At 44.1% G+C, this 18758-nt stretch overlaps 1 protein-coding gene across 1 annotated transcript in view; it reads left to right on the top strand.

The window, feature by feature from the left end:
- The window catches only part of ADAMTSL3 (ADAMTS like 3), a 526198-nt gene that overhangs the window by 450103 nt on the left and 57337 nt on the right, over positions 1–18758 (top strand). The window contains 2 exon segments of the mRNA XM_079912635.1: positions 1508–1661; positions 12665–13736. Coding sequence (XP_079768761.1) covers positions 1508–1661; positions 12665–13736 — 1226 coding nt within the window.

Genomic DNA, 18758 nt, shown 5'->3' with positions numbered 1-18758 from the left:
ATAGCCTGCTTATGTGCTGAACTTCACTGGTAAAGAAAGGAGCCAAAGGCCTCTGAGCATAAGAGGCAAACAAATAAACAACAAAAATTCCCTGCTTGGCCTCCTACACCTTCACAGTAGCATTAGATGCAAGAAGACAGTGAAGCAGTGTCTGCACAATTCAAAAGGAAAGGAAGTATGACCCAGGTATTTTCTCTTCATCTTGTTTGTTCTTCATGTGGAAAGGCAAGAGAGGCAGGCAGAGCATACGTACCCATGAGCCCGTCTCGAAAAACTTGCAGGGCCATGATGAAGCATCAAGATGACCAAAAATAAAAAATCCAGGAAGGCACAGATGCTGGTGAAAAAAGATGGAAGATGGATCGTAAATTCATTTAAGCACAGAATTAAGAGTAATCAACCAGCAATTGCATCTCAGAACAGAGCGTAAATATCAGAAAATCTTGACGTTAGCTAAATAATTTAACAAAAACAAATTGAATGTGGCACAGGAGAGATGGGTGAGAGGAAAGGTAAATGTGCTTACCAGATACTCTCGTTAAGTCAAAATGTGTCAGTAAAAATAACTACCCAAACCTCTTGTTGGTTTCTTTCATCTTCTTTCTTTACTTCGGAGAGTTCTTTTGGGAATTAATCACTTAACAATGGAAAAAAATCCGCCATTCAGCAACTCTTTTAATCTTATTTTAGTTTATTTTTTTTCTAATATACCTAATAAAATTGCAGTAAAATTTTAAATTAAAATTGCATGTACACATGTGATTATGACTACCAAATATCAATGTTATAGACACAATGATTATCAAATATTAATGTTCTCTTATGTAGAGCAGTTTGGGTGTTTTTTAAAACAAAAACTTCCCTTTTATACTTTTCTACTCCTTGGATTCTTGATCATGGGTGTATGTCATTTTTAAATTTTTTTTTAGTGAACTATAATTGGCATATAATATATTTGTTTCAGGTGTGCAACATAGTGATTCAATGTTTGTATACATTATGAAAAGATCACCACAATAATTCTATTCACCATACAAAGTTAATACCATATTATTGTCTATATTATGTCATTTTTTAAAAAGCAAAGTCATCCTACTATATTAATAAATATCTAAAAAATAAAATAAATGAGGTTAGACATCTAAAAAATAAATTAGACATCAATTACAAGACCAGAAAACCGCACGATAATAAATCACTAGAAATTAGTTACTATCTCAGAAAGAAAGAAAGAAGAAAGTAAGGAGGAAGGAAGGAAGGAAGGAAGGGAGGGAAGAAGGGAAGAGAGAAAAGAAAAGGCAGAGGGGAGGGGAGGGGAGTGATGGGGAGTGGTGGGGTGAGGGAGAATCTCCATCTCCTAAAAGATATTCAAGCCTAGGAAGTGCTTACTTATTGGTGCACCCATACATAACACCCCTCCTGTTTCACCGCAGGAGACGTCGCTGTTGCTGCAGGGGATGTGTCTGCTCACACTCCGTTTGACTCTGTCGCCCAATTCTCATTACAGTGTTCTGTCAGTTGTGGTGTTGGAACCCAGCGGAGACAGCAGGTATGCCAAAGGCTGACGGCCAAAGGCCGGCGTGTCCCCCTCAGTGAGACCGTGTGCAGGCATCTTCCTGGGCCCCCTCTTGCGAGATCTTGCCGAATGCCTGTGTGCAGGAGTAAGTATGGAAAGTCCACGCTTCACCAGATATGCCGATTCTGTTCCTCTCCCCGAGTGGCTTCACCTTCCATAGAGCAACACGTTTCTAATCTGTAGGTAAAGCAAATCAAGCAGAATTCAGGATTGTTATAAGCGGCAAATGGTATAATATTGAAGACCAAGATACAGCTGTAAGAAAAGTCAGTTTGAAGAAATATCCATCCGCTTAACAAATGCATCCTGTGTATATACGTACATATATGTATGTACGTATATGTATGTATATATACTAAGTTTACCAGCAACTTTCCTGAAGAAACTTACCAAGTAAGAAAAATGATAGTAACTTTAAAAAATGTCATAGTATTCATGGTGTTTATTGAGCACTTACTCTGTGGAGTTCCTTGCAGGCATTATTGCGTTGTCTTATTTAGTCCCTGGCAACATTGTGAGCCAGGTATTATCCCCATTGAGAGATGAGGAATCCAAGACGTAGAGAAGGTCCGAGATTTGACCAAGGATCTGTAGCTGCCAGTTGGGCCTCTTGGCCTCTTTGACCACAAATCTGTCTGATTCCTGAGCCCACGCTCTTAGCCACCTCTCTGTGGTGATTCACAGACAACATTCTTTCTTTTTCCCCGGAAACTCTTTGAGAACAAGTTTTCAAAATCTTGAGATTCCAAAGATTCGAGATCCCCAGGTTTTATCGTATCCTGGAATTCAAGAATGTCTGTGGCGTGTGGCGCAGTGTCCTGCTTCAAGCTGCTTACCTATCTGATTTTTATTAATTGTGGGTGGTTGCATAGCAACGTGGCTGGACCGTAAACTGTCTTAGAGGAGAGTAAGATTAAATTCCGGCAGCTTCCTCTAAAATAATAACAGAATAACATGTGGGAATACATCGTGGTTATTAGGACGTGCAATATGGTAGAAGATGAAATTGTAAATTGTTACGGCATACGGTAGAAAGCAGAGTAAAAGGATGTTTTAGGGAGGAAAAAAAAGCAGGAAAAAAAGACAGTCACATTTCCCCGTGACCCTGTCTCATTCTCTAGCTTGCCAACATGTAGGTCATGGAAGCAGACAAGAGGCAGGAATGCATTCTCCCAGCACAGCCAAGTCACCCCGAGCTGGGCCTCCACTTCAGCCGTAGCCTGGCCTGATGCCATCACCTTGGATCAATGGCCCTGGCTTGCATAAATTTGGCTTCTCCCTCTGCACGCTCCTATGGCATCCTCTTCCCCCCACCACCGTATCAGAGCCAATGGGATGAGCTTGGCACAGACCCATTCTCCCTACCCCTCCTGCCTCTGCACCATTTTCCCTCTGTCATCACACACTTAGCACGTACACCGCCCTCATCCCACCTTCAAATGCATCGTGTGCCGACCTCCAGCATCCTTTCTACCTTTCGCCAGGACACACCACCACCAGGTCCATTCTTTCTCTCTAACATCTGCCAACACCTAGGACAACCAGCAACCATGCGGATGACTTTCTCACACCCTGATATCCCAATCTCCCAACATGGTCAGTTTCACTGACAGCCATCCCCTTGGCAGGGTGACACCCTAGACTTCCTCATTTCTTGGTACTTAAATAGCTTCCTGCTCTTCTACCGTTCCTCACCTGGCCCCTGCTTGTTTAGTTCATGCTTCATTGTGACCTCTGGTTCTTCCTTCCCTGTTGTCCCCAAACTTCCTGCTCTTGCACTAGAAACCACTCCTCTCGGCTGGCATTTCCTCATCACTCACTTAACCAATTCTAGAGTCGGATCACTATGCCCTTCCTTAACCCACCACCTCCATCACCCTGCTCACCTTCAACCCTGGTGGGTTACCTTTTAGGTGATCTTTTTTTACGGTGTCATCATTTTTAACTTTAATTACAACCATGTATATAAATGATAACACACAAGATAAGTTGAGAGAACAAGGGGATGTAAAGGAACTAATGATTTTATCTTGTGTCACAGGTCAGATAACAGCTGAGTAGGGCTCCTATTTCACAGAGTTGACTGTTCCAGGTAATAAAGCATGGTAATTTATCACATCCACACGATTTTAAAACCTAAGAAACCTCTTTTATATTTTAACCAAAATAACGCAAAGAACAAACATGATACAAAGATCGGTTTGTGTGCGTATTTGACAAATGTGCATACGTAATATTTTTAACAGTGTACAAAATCAATGCATTTCACCACGTCAGTTCAAGCAGAAGTCCATCTTTCTAGATATAAACCGAACATCTCTTGTCATACATACTTTCTGACCTGCCACTGCAGATCACACGCAGGCTTAGGTACTTCGTGAAATCTCCTTTAAAAGAATCCATAATGTCATGTCTCAAAGCGATTAGGATGACATCACCTTTTAGGTGATTTTTATTTGCTTGTTCTTTAGTTCCCTGACCTGAGCTACTGAGGTTTGCTGAAGAAAATAATACCACCATCCTGATTAGACATACTTCATATTCATGCTATCTGATTTACCTGGGCAATAATGTGTGGGTGTTTTTCCTATTCCTAAGAATTCCCAAGAAATTCATCACAGCAGCTATTTTGTAACCACTCTACTGGCCCCAGGTTCCCATTTCTCTGTGGATAAACTCATCTTTTATTCCTCTGTTCTGACTGTCGTCTCGCCTTCATGTCACATCCACCCCCTTTGCTCACCAGACTGGAAAAGTATGGTCTTCTTTATAGACCTAATCCCTCAGTTATGGAAGAGGTGTGAAGACAAGAAAGATCAAGCCCAGCTATGCTGTGATCTTTATTCCCTGTCAAGGCTCCACTTCTAGAAATGTGTCCTAATCAGTTCCTTGAGTTTAAGTAAAACGCATCCTCTATGGAGGAGAGAATCTTCTTGCTCCCTGTTTTGACCCTTTTAATGTGCAGTGGGGTGGAGGAGGTTGGGGGGCAAGATGTCTTGAGCTCCCCCTAGAGGCCAGTGGTGCACCATACAGTCCCCCTGCCTGCTTCTCCCCAGACCTTCCCTGCATTCTCCCACCTCCAGCTTTTACCCCTTGCTTAAATTCTTCCCTCCGCCATATCTAGCAACTGACATTCTTCCCTTTTTTGAAGGACCAGTACAAACACTGCCTTTCCAAGTAATCTTTCTCAGTTGCACTTAATCTCTGAAAAGTAATATGACAATGTGGTTAAGCCAACTTGAGTTCAAATCTCATTTCTATCAGTATCTCATCATGTGACATTGGGCAGGTTATTAATCTCTGTGAGTCTCAGTGTTTTTTTATTTTATTTTATTTATTTATTTATTGCAGTACGCGGGCCTCTCACCGTTGTGGCCTCTCCCGCCACGGAGCACAGGCTCCGGATGCGCAGGCCCAGCGGCCATGGCTCACGGGCCCAGCCGCTCCACAGCACGTGGGATCTTCCCGGACCGGGGCACGAACCCGCGCCCCCTGCATCGGCAGGCGGACTCCCAACCACCGCGCCACCAGGGAAGCCCCGTCAGTGTTTTATCTATAAAATGAGAATAGTAGTTGTACCTACCTCATAGAATTGTTTTGAGAATTAATGCCTAGAAAGTGCTTAGAAACAGTGCCGAGCACATACTATAGGCTCAAAAGTATTAGTTATTTTTAATGTCATTACCACTTTAATTCCTATTATAGCTTTAAGATAGGATAAAATGTAACGGAGTAACTAGTATTGTGTCTTCTGGCTTACTAGGGTATAAGTTTATATGGGGTAGCTAGATAGTAGCTCTGGACAGTTTTTCCGTGTAGGCCCCCAAAGCACTTATCATAGTGAGTTGTACCCAAAGACGTGCTTTTCAAATATGTCAGGCTTGGATCTTCCTCAGATTGCTATTAAAAGCCTGCCTGTCTTGGCTTCCAATCAGGCATCTAAAGAAAACAAAAGATAATAGGAATATAGTGTTTGAGTTTAGACTTCTTTCAATTATGGCTCCTGGTTTTAAAGGTTCCCAAGTCTTGGTGAAGAATTCTTATTTTTCACCCAAGTACTGACATCAGAATAGTTAGAGGACTTCCCTGGCGGTCCGGTGGTAAGACCACGCTTCCACTGCAGGGGGCGCGGGTTTGATCCCGGGTCGGAAAACTAAGATCCCACATGCCACATGGTGCGGCCAAAAAAAAAAATTTTTTTTGAGGGAAGGGAGGCACCCGGGCATGTACTATATGATGAAAATGTCAAGAAACATATGCCTCATCCCCTTCCCAGGTTATCTCAAACCCACTCGCTTCTTTCCAGCTCTGGTCTTCCTCCTTGTACCAGCCCAGCGTCTGCCTCTTCAGCTCTCATTATAGAGAGCTTCTACTCTTCCTCTATGCCTTCTCAGATTCCAGTAACACCCACCCCTGCCTGCCTGACATAGCTGTAGCCCTTGGAAACCCAGACAGGCACAGGGCTCGCTCGCCAGCACCCCTCTTGGGCTTGTGTCACCTCCTGCAGCATCCAACAGCATACATTTATTTTATCTTTTGCTCAGTCATTCGTTATTCATTCAATAAACAGTAAGAGTTTTCTCTTACTGTTTACTCTTACTGTTTACTCTTGTTTACATGTACCAGACACTCTGCTGTACCCCAAGGACAGAGATGATCTCTCTGCCTGGGCATATATTGTTTTCAGTGTCAGAGGATAGCATTTCCTTATTAATTCTTTCAGGACTCATTCATCAAGTGCTACTGTGTTTTAGGTGGTATGATACAAAATGAAAAGGATCCCTTCTCTTGTCTCTAAGAACTCATAGTCTAGTAGGAGAGAGACATATATAAACAAATAAGGAGAATAAAGTGCCAATGGTATCATAAAAGGATGCAGAAGTGCTCACTGCAGCTGGGGGATGTGAGGAAGAGTTTCAAAAAGGAGGAAGCTTTGAGCAGAATTCTGAAAGCTGCGTCCATTAATCAGATCCACACGGGACACGGGAGAATCTGGGAAAAGAGAACAGTGTCGGCAAAAGTGGGGTATGACAAATGGAGTGATGTGTTTGGGGAAACTGCAGGCAATTCCATAGGATTAGAACTGAGGTTGAAGGCGGGTTATGGTGAAAGGTGAGCTGTAGAGCGTCTTGAACCCCGTGATGAGGAGTTTAGATTTTATCAAAGAAGGAAGTGACGTAGTCAGATTTTATTTTGGTTTATTTACTCAGACAGCTGTCTAGATACATTTTTTACATTAATTTTTATTGGAGTATAGTTGCTTTACAATGTTGTGTTTGTTTCTACTGTACAGCAAAGTGAATCAGCTATACATATACATATATCCCCTCTTTTTTTCCTTCCCGTTTAGGTCACCACAGAGCATTGAGTAGAGTTCCCTTTGCTATACAGCAGGTTCTTATTATATCTGTTTTATGCATAGTAGTGTATATGTGTCAGTCCCTGTTTCTCAATTCATCACAGCCTCCCTTCCCCCACTGGTATCCACACGTTTGTTCTCTACATCTGTGTCTCTGCTTTGCAAGTAAGTTCGTCTGTATCATTTTTCTAGATTCCACATATAAGTGATATTATACGATATTTGTTCTTCTCTTTCTGACTTACTTCACTCTGTATGACACTCTCTAGGTCCATCCACATCTCTGCAACTGGCACAATTTCGTTCCTTTTATGGCTGAGTAATATCCCATCGTATATATGTACCACATCTTCCTTATCCATTCCTCTGTTGATGGACGTTTAGGTTGCTTCCGTGTCCTGGCTATTGTCAATAGTGCTTCATATATGGATATATTGAAAAAATACGAGAGTGCAGGCAGGGAGTCTAGTCAAGGGGATATGACGATCTCTAGGTGAGAGAGTGTGCGGATAGAAGCAGTGAGGCTACATTCTAACAGTGTTTCAGCTGTCCCATCTAAGTACCTGATGGCTGGCTAGAGTTGGGAGCGAAAAGGACAGTGGTGTGCTTGTCAGTGTTTAACAAGCAGCTCTGGGGCAAGGTGGGTGGCGAGGAGGGGAGGTTGCTGTCATTTGTTACCTTTGCTGATTTCTGTGGTGTAGATACTCCCGTCATGGTTGGTTTCTGGCTGCCGACATGGCATCATTGAATGCAGAGTTGGGAATGGATAGTAACAGTCTCACCGATCTGTGAGTCTGTGAGAGGAAGGGCCAGCATGCCAGTGGACAGGGAAAAATCGAGATGACTCTAGAATCTGCCTGGAGGAGGTTGGTAGAAGATGAAGCCATTGACTTAGGGCATATAGGAAGAGGAGGACTGTTGGGATGGGTGAGGGAGGCAGAGATAAAGTGTTTAGGTTACAATATTTTAAACTTGAAGTAACAGGAAGAGATTTCCAGTCAGCAGTGGACTATTAGATCTTGTGCTCTAGAGAAAGGTCTAGGTTAGACGGATCAACTTGGGAGCCATCAACCTAGAGTTGTTAGTTACAACTACAAGATCATCCAAAGAAAAGTTTAGAGCAAGAAGAGAAAGGGAGGAAGTGGCCAAGCACTGACGCCTGAGGGGTGGTAGCGCCAGCCAGCAGCATGCTGGCAACGAACAGTGGTGGGAAAGGACCAGAAGGGTTGAAAAAGATGGCGGGGAGGCGAGACTTTTCCATGAACTGAGTGATTACGGGCGCCATGTGTCCTAGAAGGGTCAAGTACGAATACTGAAGGGACATTGTATTTGTCACTAGGGGACCATTGGTGGCCTTTCCCTGAGAGCTTTTAGTGCGGTGCTGTGAGCAGAAGCTCATCTACCCTCTGTTGAAAAGTGCATGAGAACCAAGTGTGGAAGCCATCCCTTCAGCCTGATGAGACACTTACTGTGTAATCTTCATGGGGCTTCACAGCCCATTTAACCAGTCCCGCCTATAGCATCCCTCGTAGCCTCCTCTCAGCTACCTGTGTTTCTACCCTAAAGAGAATCTGAAAAAAAGCTGCCCGGGTTCTTGATAGAGCTCCAGAGGGGCTTGTGAGATCCTCCATGCCAGGGGGACCAACCAAGCAGCCCCATCCAGGGCTGGGTTCTGAGGGGCCTGGGTTCCACAGGGTAACAGGAAGGCTTAGAGGCTGCTTTGCATTCGGGAGCGGCAGGAGTCAAGTGATGGTGAGACCAAGTGGAAACATCCAGCACAGATGGCTTGGGGCAGAAACCTGGCATGGCGCCAAGACTTAGCATCGTGGCAGGGACACAACTGGAATGAGGGCTGGACACGAGCAGGCAATTGTGCTAAACAGCCTCAGGCACCAGAGCTGGCCTTTACTGGGCAGGGCAGGCTGACCCTGAGGCCAGAAGGAGGACCTCCAGAAGAAAGATCTCTTCGTTTTCTAGAAACGCCAAAAGATGTGGCATTTCTCATATCCAGCACAGTGGGAGAGTGGAGGGATGGGTGGGTACCCTCGCACTGCCGCAGGCCCTCCAGGAGGGATGCCATCGCTGCATGGCCACTCTCTGTCTCATCAGGCTCGTCCAGTGTGGCAGTTTGGGGGCATATTCAGATGCAGGAGGAGGCAGTCACCCGAAACCAGACCAGTGTCTTCCCCAAGAACTGTGTCTGATGAGGCCACGCTCCAGGCACTGCTCCAGAGGAACTCACCGGAGTCCCAAGAGAGGGACTGGCCCACGCCGTGGGACCTGGCAGAGCCTGATCCCAGACCCCTCTCCGGGCATACATGCTAACTGAACTGCTGCATACCCAGCGCGAGGAATTGCTAAACAGGCCTGGTTGGGAATGGAGCTGGGGCCACAGGGCCTGCCTTCCAGCAGATGGGCATGCAGCCAGAGGGAGCGGCTGAGCTGCTCGTGTGGCTCACCCCGCCATGGGCAGGTCCTTTACCAAGGCTGAACACTGCCTGTCACCTGCAGACTCCCCAGCCTGCTTTGGAAGGAGTCAGGTCCCATCTGCTTTAAGCCCCAAGCTCAGCTGAGGGACATCTGGCTACCAGTGGACCTGAATGTAATTAGAACCCTTCTCCCTGGTAATTAGAAACCATCTCCATGGCAATTAGAACCCATGTCCACACAGGATGCTGTGTGGGCTTATACCAGCCTCAGCTCATCTCCAGCCTGAAGCATCGAGCCAGGCATGTGCTGCATCCCCCATGGGGGCTTCTGCACCTTCCCAGTGAGAGCAGGAAGGTTCAAGCTATGGCCTCATCTGTAGCAGCCCTCAGAGTCTGTCTCCACACCTCTCTCTCAGTTGCATGAGTTCAAAAGTCTGACTTTGACCCAGCTTAAACTCTGATTTTGAAGAACAGGTTTCAAAGCCATCCACGTGCACATTTATCTTTCCCATTGTCCACCACTGAGGGATTAATGACCAGACGGGGTGTTCAACTGAATCCTTTTAAATGATAATAAAAAGAGGTCTTTATAGGTTCATATAAACACATATATGTAGATATAATGGATATGTATGTGTGTAGACATACGTACATACCGTGCATTGTGACAATAGGCTACTGCTAAGTATTCATAAAATGCAACCAGATAAGTAAAATTAGAAACCGGTGAGTAATAAAAAAGGAAAACAAACAAGGCCAATATAGGATTATGTCTTGAATTTTGCACTTCTGTTATGTGTGGGCACAAATTTAGCTCTAAACTTGAGAACATAACTATCTTGGAAAAGGCAACCTGGTCGATTACACGGTTCAGTGTTTATCGGGTAGGAAATGGACTAATTACTCAGAGGAAAGTATAAGAGTTCCTGATGGTGAGACTGCAAAGAAATCCTCCTGCCTCCTCCTTACAGAGGACACCGCAAGTTGTAAAGACTTTGGCAGGGTTCACACAGAAGACACAGATGCTCTTTCTGATTTTCCCTTCGCTCTTCACCAGTAGCATCCCATCAGATTGCCTTTGAGTTCATGCAATGGGACGCTCCGGGGCAGTGGTGCTCAACCTTTGCTGCCCATTTCAGTCACCTGGGGAGCTTTTAAAAAGTCTGATGCCCAGGCTGTTCCCCATAAGTCAGAATTTCTGGAGGTGGGACCCAGGGTATTGAGATTAAAAAACAATAATAGCAGGTGTTTTGAATGTGCAGCAAAGTTTGAGAGCCACTGCCTAGTCAGAGTTGATATTGAAACGCTACACACCAGAGTTGTAACTGGTTGTTAAAGTAGGGAAATACTTCCCAAATGGTTAGTAAGTAGCCTCTGCCTGAGCCCCACGACTGTCTCCCAGCTGCTGGGACCCTCCTGCCAGGAGCCGTCTGACCTCCTCATAGTGTAACACTGTTGGGAGAGGGAACACTGCAAAGACCTGGTCCAGTGCCACAGCTGCCAACTGCTCTGGTTGACGGCACCCTCACCATGCAGATGGTTAAGTATTTGGCGTAGCACCTCTGCCTATAATAACAGATGAACCGTCAATTTACCAGGAATCCTCCTTCTGCTTTTGATCATTGTTGAACAGCGGGAAGTCCAAAACTCTATGCTGCCAACCGAAAGAAAACCTGTATGCCTTAACTGGCTGAGGGGAGCTTGACACCCTCTGTGAAGGGTCTGCGTCCCACTAGGGAAAGGTGTGTGCACGGCAGGCCACCCCGCTCCCCTTAGAGATGAGCCGAGGGGAGCAGAACCGTGGACAAGGGGCCTGGCCTATTAATTGCATCTCTGTGGAATTTGCATGCAAACTCATAATGCCTGTCCCTCACTTAGAATATTCTCTACCACAACCCTGTTGCTTTTCTGAACGTACGGGCACCACCACACCCCAACAGGCAGGCAGACTCTAAAGGGATCGTGAGCCACCTGAGAGGAGTCCAGGAGTTACTCTGGCAAACCAGGGTACTGGTGAACACACTCTAGTTCGTGCCCAGGGCCTGAGAGGTCTGTCTAAGCAGAATCTTAATCTGGTTCTCCTCCTGGCGTATCTCTGCCAGTGCTCCAACCAGGAGGAGCCGTAACCGGGGTCCTCCAAGCTTCTGATTCCCACCCTCCCCCCACCCCGTCACATGACCTGAATTCCACAGTGCCATTTCCGTGGATCCAGTCTCTCTTCTGTCACTTCCTCCTTCCAGGCCCTCTAGCCCACGCTCCACCATCTGCCCATGGACCTAAGTACATCTTCCAAGAGGAATCAGTCTCCCACCTGCATCAAGCCCCCCTACTCACTTCAGAATCACCGTAGGGCGCATTGAGGCCTTCCTTCCCGCAGGTGGACAGAGCCACTGCTCTTGGCGGATGGGATCTGAGGAGTGTCCTCTTTGGCCTTAGCCCATTAACTGCAGCCAATGCCCAGGAACAAGCAAGAGTCAGCCGACCCTTGATCCGTCTCAGCTTGCCCTGTTGTTTGCTGGCTGGACCTGCCTTTGTCCGCTGACAATAGTCATATATGACAGCTTTTAAGTGCCCGCTAATGTGCTGTGCACTTGATATAAACGCTCTAACCTGTCACATTCCTCTGACGAAGGTGCTAACATTACCCACATTTTATGAGTGAGAAAACTGAGGCTCAGAGAGGTTAAATGACTTGTGCAAATGGCGCTAAGATCCAAACTCAGATGCATCTGGCTTCCAAGTGCCTGTCCTACCTTTTCTTCTTTGATCACTTGCTTCTTTAGGCCCCCAAGCTAGTTGAACTGACCCGCTTGGGTTATATGCTGCAGTTGGCCGGCTTCATCCTCCTTTTCAGATCCTTCAAATGTATTCACTCATCTCCCCAATCACTGCCTCCCTCAGATTTGGGGTACCCCTGGCCAAGCCATACTAGATTCTCAAGGGCCTCCTCCCCTAGGTGGTGGAGGCCCCACATATCAGACATCCCCTTACTGATGGAAACATTTAACCACTTAACCTCATGCCTCCCCAAACCAGAGCTTTGTAAAATAATTTACATGCTTCCGTGCAATTCATTCAAACGTGCATTCTTTGCTGCTAAAGTACCAGATAGTTGTGAAATTTACCCCCATCTAAGGATGTATAATATATATATATAATTACTTATGTTTTAGTTCTCAAATGTTTTAAAAGAGGAAAAAAGAATTTGTTGACTTGTGCCAGCCTTGGAAGATTGCAGTCAAAAAATTTTCATTATTGAGATGTTTGTGTTTTCTTTTCTTTCTTTTTTCTTTCCTACAGAAATGCAGCCAGAGATGAAGACCAACCTTGGCAAGCAGGGTCCTCAGATCCTTGGTGTCCAGAGAGTCTACATTCAGACAAGGGAAGAGAAGCGCCTGAACCTGACCGTCGGGAGCAGAGCCTATTTGCTGCCCAACACATCTGTGATTATTAAATGCCCAGTGCGACGGTTCCAGAAATCTCTGATCCAGTGGGAGAAGGATGGCCATTGTCTGCAGAACTCCAAACGACTCGGCATCACCAAGTCAGGCTCACTGAAAATCCACAGCCTGGCAGCCCCTGACATCGGCATGTACCGGTGTATCGCAGGCTCTGCCCAAGAGACAGTGGTGCTCAAGCTCATTGGCACTGACAACCGGCTCATTGCGCCCCCAGCCCTCAGAGGGCACACAAGGGAATATCCTGGGATGGACCACAATGAAGCCAATAATTTGGGAGCCACGTGGCATAAGATGAGGCAGAAGTGGAGTCACCAAAATGAGCTTTATTTGGACGATGGCCGAATTCATCACCAGCCTCTCTTAAGAGCTCTGTTGGGCCACTGCAGCCGTTCTGCGGGAAACGCCAACTCCTGGGAGTTTGAGAAAAAGCAGTTTGAAGCCGCAGTTAAACAGGGAGCCTACAGCATGGATACCGCCCAGTTTGATGAACTGATAAGGAACATGAGTCAGCTCATGGAGACTGGAGAGGTCAGTGACGACCTTGCGTCCCAGGTGATATATCAGCTGGTGGCCGAGTTAGCCAAGGCGCAGCCTGCACACGTGCAGTGGCGGGGCATCCTGGGAGAGGCGCCTCCCACGGCTCACCTAAGGGGGGAAACGGGAAGTGTGCCCCAAAGCTCAAATGCGAAAAACTCGGGCAAGCTGACATTCAAGCCAAAGGGACCTGTTCTCTTGAGGCAAAGCCAGCCCACCTCGATTTCTTTTAATAAAACAGTACATTCAAGGATTGGAAATACAGTCTACATTACAAGAAGGACGGAGGTCATCAATATACTGTGTGAGCTTGTTACCCCCGGTGAGGCCACGTATACGTGGACCAAGGATGGAGCGTTGTTACGACCCTCCGAAAAGTAAGTAAAATAAGAATACAGTGTTTCCTCTGTAATACCATCTTAATGGTTCTTCTTCCAGCTTTCTTGAAAATATTTTCAAATCCCTTCTCCTAAGAATGTGTTTCCAACAGGATTCTTTAGGAAAGAAACTCAAAAATGTTAGGGTATGGAATGTAAAATAGTTAGCTAGTGGGAAGCAGCAGCATAGCACAGGGAGATCAGCTCAGTGCTTTGCAACCACCTGCAAGGGTAGGATAGGGAGGGTGGGAGGAGATATGGGGGAATATGTATACATATAGCTGATTCACTTTGGTGTACCACAGAAACTAACACAATATTGTGAAGCAATTATACTCCAATAAAGATATATTGGAGTATAAAAAAAATAAAAAGAAAGAAATCAAAGTAGTCTTTACTTCACCATCATTTTAAAGTGGAGGGCTAAGTGGCTACCAGTTCAAGGAGAACAGTTACTTTCTTCTCAGCCTATTATAGATAAGATTGTTTTCTGGCTTCCATTTTTGTTGTTGAAAAGTGTGTTGTCAGTGTAATTATTATTCATTGGTAGGTAATACATTCTTTTTCTCTGTTAATCTTTCAAAATTTATTCTTATCTTTGGTGCTCTGCAGTTTTATGATGGTAAATCTACGTGAGTGTCTTGTTTTATTTATCTTGCTTGAGATTTGTTGCACTTTCTGTACTGAGGATACATATGTTGTGGCCTCTCCCATTGCGGAGCACAGGCTCCGGATGCGCAGGCTCAGCGGCCATGGCTCATGGGCCCAACCGCTCCGCGGCATGTGGGATCCTCCCAGACCGGGGCACGAACCCGTGTCTCCTGCATCGGCAGGCGGACTCTCAACCACTGCGCCACCAGGGAAGCCCCCCATTTTCTTTTTGAATATAGCTTTTTCTTCTTTCTTTCTAGAACTCCAAATAAATGTATGTGAGAATTTCTCTGTCTCAATCTTCCCTGTGTTTTAACCTCTCTTTCATATTGCCTCTTTTACTTTCTAGTTTGCTGCTTGTCTCTTCAGCATTGTAAAAAACTAAGTGGATATTAGCCCACCCACTTAGTTTTCCATTTCAGTGACCACATATATAATTTTTAGTTCTGTTTGGTTATTTTGTGGATTTTTGAATAATTTTTGATAGTTTGTCAAGGTGTTCTTCTATTTATGTATATATTATGTAAAGTATAAGATTATACATTAAATATAAATAATCCAGAAGCTCCAACTAAAAGCCAGAGATTGTCAGAGGATAACAAAGCAACAACTAAAATATAGGTTGTCAACAAGAAGTGCACTTCAAATGTAAAAACACAGATAGGTTAAGAGTAAAAGGATGGAAAGCAGCATATCAAATAAATGCATACTTGAATGTTTCTAAGAGCCTTATTCATAATAGCCCCAAACTGGAAATAGGCCAAATGTCCATCACCTGATGGCTTTGTAAACAGATTACGGTATGTTCATAAAATGGCAAATGCTCATCATAGATAAGGAAGGAGCTACGGATATATATACATCGATATGTATGAATATCAAAACCATTATGTTAAGTGAAAGAAACCAAGCATAAAAGACTACATACTTTATAATAATTCCATTTATATGAACTTGTAGCAAAGACAAAATTACAGCGATAGAAAGAAGGTCAATGGTTGTCATAGTCCTAAGGTTTTGGGGGAGGGGACTTGACTGCAAGGGAGCAAAGGAAACTTTCTGAGGTTATAGAAATGTTATATATCTTGCTGTGGTGGTGGCTACACGAATGTATACGTGTGTCAGAAATCAAATTGTACACTTAACGTTAGTGAATTTTATTGCCTGATAATTACAGTTCAATTTATAAAATGTGTCTCAAAACAAAAAAATCTTAATAGTATTATACTTCCTTTTCCCCTCTCTCATGTGCTCTTTTATCATACATTTTACTTCTACTTACATTATATACTCTAAAATGCATTGCTACTCTATGTATTCCATACAATCACCTGTCAATTAAAGGAATTTTTTTTTTTTTTCCCCTGGTACGTGGGCCTCCCACTGCTGTGGCCTCTCCCGTTGCGGAGCACAGGCTCCGGACGCGCAGGCTCAGCGGCCAGCAGCCATGGCTCACGGGCCCAGCCGCTCCGCGGCATGTGGGATCTTCCCGGACCGGGCCATGAGCCCGTGTCCCCTGCATTGGCAGGCGGACTCTCAACCACTGTGCCACCAGGGAAGCCCCTAAAGGAATTTTTAAATGAAAAAAAAAAAGTCAGGGTATGGTTTTCACATGTGCATGGGAATTCTCAAAATGAAATCGTACTGTCCCAATATTATCACATAGCTGTGATACAAGACTGGATACCGTTAAGATTGAATTTAAGCATGTACAGACTCTCTCTTTGCAGGTCACTTAACATTTAAAAATAAAATCAACATAAGGCCATTAAAAAAGCGTACTTATAGTAATCTTACATTGTGTAGGAACTGTAAATCAGAATCTTCCATATCTAGGAGATGTGGTGTCTCATTTGAACTCACACCAGCCCCATGAGTTTGGCAGGGTAGGGGTTAATACTTTTCTGATGAGGTCATTGGAAAACAGAATCTCTTTTGCAAATATTTTCTCCCATTCTGAGGGTTGTCTTTTGGTCTTGTTTATGGTTTCCTTTGCTGTGCAAAAGCTTTTAAGTTTCATTAGGTCCCACTTGTTTATTTTTGTTTTTATTTCCATTTCTCAGAATGGGAGAAAATATTTGCAAATGAAGCAACTGACAAAGGATTAATCTCCAAAATTTACAAGCAGCTCATGCAGCTCAATAACAAAAAAACAAACAACCCAATCCAAAAATGGGCAGAAGGCCTAAATAGACATTTCTCCAAAGAAGATATACAGATTGCCAACAAACACGTGAAAGAATGCTCAACATCATTAATCATTAGAGAAATGCAGATCAAAACTACAATGAGATATCGTCTCACACCGGTCAGAATGGCCATAGTCAAAAAATCTACAAACAATAAATGCTGGAGAGGGTGTGGAGAAAAGGGAACACTCTTGCACTGCTGGTGAGAATGTGAATTGGTATAGCCACTATGGAGAACAGTATGGAGGTTCCTTAAAAAACTACAAATAGAACTACCATATGACCCAGCAATCCCACTACTGGGCATATACCCTGAGAAAACCATAATTCAGAAAGAGTCATGGGGCTTCCCTGGTGGCGCAGTGGTTGAGAGTCTGCCTGCCGATGCAGGGAACACGGGTTTGTGCCCCGGTCCGGGAAGTTCCCATATGCTGTGGAGTGGCTGGGCCCGTGAGCCATGGCCGCTGAGCCTGCGTGTCCGGAGCCTGTGCTCCGCAACGGGAGAGGCCACAAAAGTGAGAGGCCCGCGTACCGCAAAAAAAAAAAAACAACAAAAAAAGAGTCATGTACCAAAATGTTCACTGCAGCTCTATTTACAATAGCCAGGAGATGGAAGCAACGTAAGTGTCCATCATCGGATGAATGGATAAAGATGTGGCACATATATACAATGGAATATTACTCAGCCATAAAAAGAAACAAAATTGAGTTATTTGTAGTGAGGTGGATGGACCTAGAGTCTGTCATGCAGAGTGAAGTCAGAAAGAGAAAGACAAATACCGTATGCTAACACATATATATGGAATCTAAGAAAAATAAAATGTCATGAAGAACCTAGGGGTAAGACGGGAATAAAGACACAGACCTACTAGAGAATGGACTTGAGGATATGGGGAGGGGGAAGGGTGAGCTGTGACAAAGTGAGAGAGTGGCATGGACATATATACACTACCAAACGTAAAATAGATATCTAGTGGGAAGCAGCCGCATAGCACAGGGAGATCAGCTCGGTGCTTTGTGACCACCTAGAGGGGTGGCATAGGGAGGGTGGGAGGGAGGGAGATGCAAGAGGGAAGAGATATGGGAACATATGTATATGTATAACTGATTCACTTTGTTATAAAGCAGAAACTAACATACCATTGTAAAGCAATTATACTCCAGTAAAGATGTTAAAAAAAACAAACAGAATCTCATGACTAATTCACGGCCAGTCAGAACCAGGGACCTTATCTCCTGAACACTGCCAGCGATGTTTGAAGATCACACAAATAATAGCTTTGGTAGAAGGACTGAGAATCTGAAGTAATTTTCTATATCACGCAGTTTTTCATGTCACAAAATCCAAAAATAAGATGATAAGGATCAAAGTTTTCTGAGATGTTCAAAACACAATATTAAGTCACCTTATTTTATTGTGATAGTTATCCATATCAGTGCAAAAATATCACATTTCATTCATTTTACACAAAATAACGGGATAACAGAAATATTAATTCACTTTTGTGTTCTTTTCTGTCTCCAGATCTTGCTGTTTGTACACATAGGGTTATAGACCTTTTGCTTTCTTTCAATTTGAGTTTAAGAGCTCAAGCTGCACCTTATCTGCCTCTAGGGATTGTTGAGAGACACAAAACACCAGATGTTAAATTGTTTTGTAAACCATAAGTTACTTTAAAAAATGCAGGTTTTATTTTTATCACGTCGTTTTTTTGCGCATCACCTAATATGTGAAACATTAAAAGAAATGTAGGTAAATTTTAAATTAAATTGTTAAATTTAAATTTTAAATTAAATTAAATTAAATTTTAAATTAAATTGTTAGGCTATGTCTTAGAATGAAAAGATATAACAAATCTAATTTTTTATTGTTTTGCCTGGAACCCTGAGCACAAGAGTATAATGAAGTTTTTGAAGTAGAATTAACCTTCCAGATCAACTAACTTAGCAGTTCTCAAATCTTTTGGTCTTAGGACCCCTTTAAACTTAAAACAACGATGAGAAGCCCGAAGAGCTTTTGGTAATATGAGTTATATCTAGTGATGTTAGAAATTAAAACCATGAAACATTTAAAAGAGCTGTTTATGGGCTTCCCTGGTGGCGCAGTGGTTGAGAGTCCGCCTGCCGATGCAGGGGACACGGGTTCGTGCCCCGGTCCGGGAGGATCCCACATGCCGCGGAG

Source organism: Stenella coeruleoalba (genome assembly GCF_951394435.1).
Source record: "Stenella coeruleoalba genome assembly, chromosome: 2".
NCBI lineage: Eukaryota > Metazoa > Chordata > Mammalia > Artiodactyla > Delphinidae > Stenella > Stenella coeruleoalba.
This window is presented reverse-complemented; position numbering and strand designations above follow the sequence as displayed.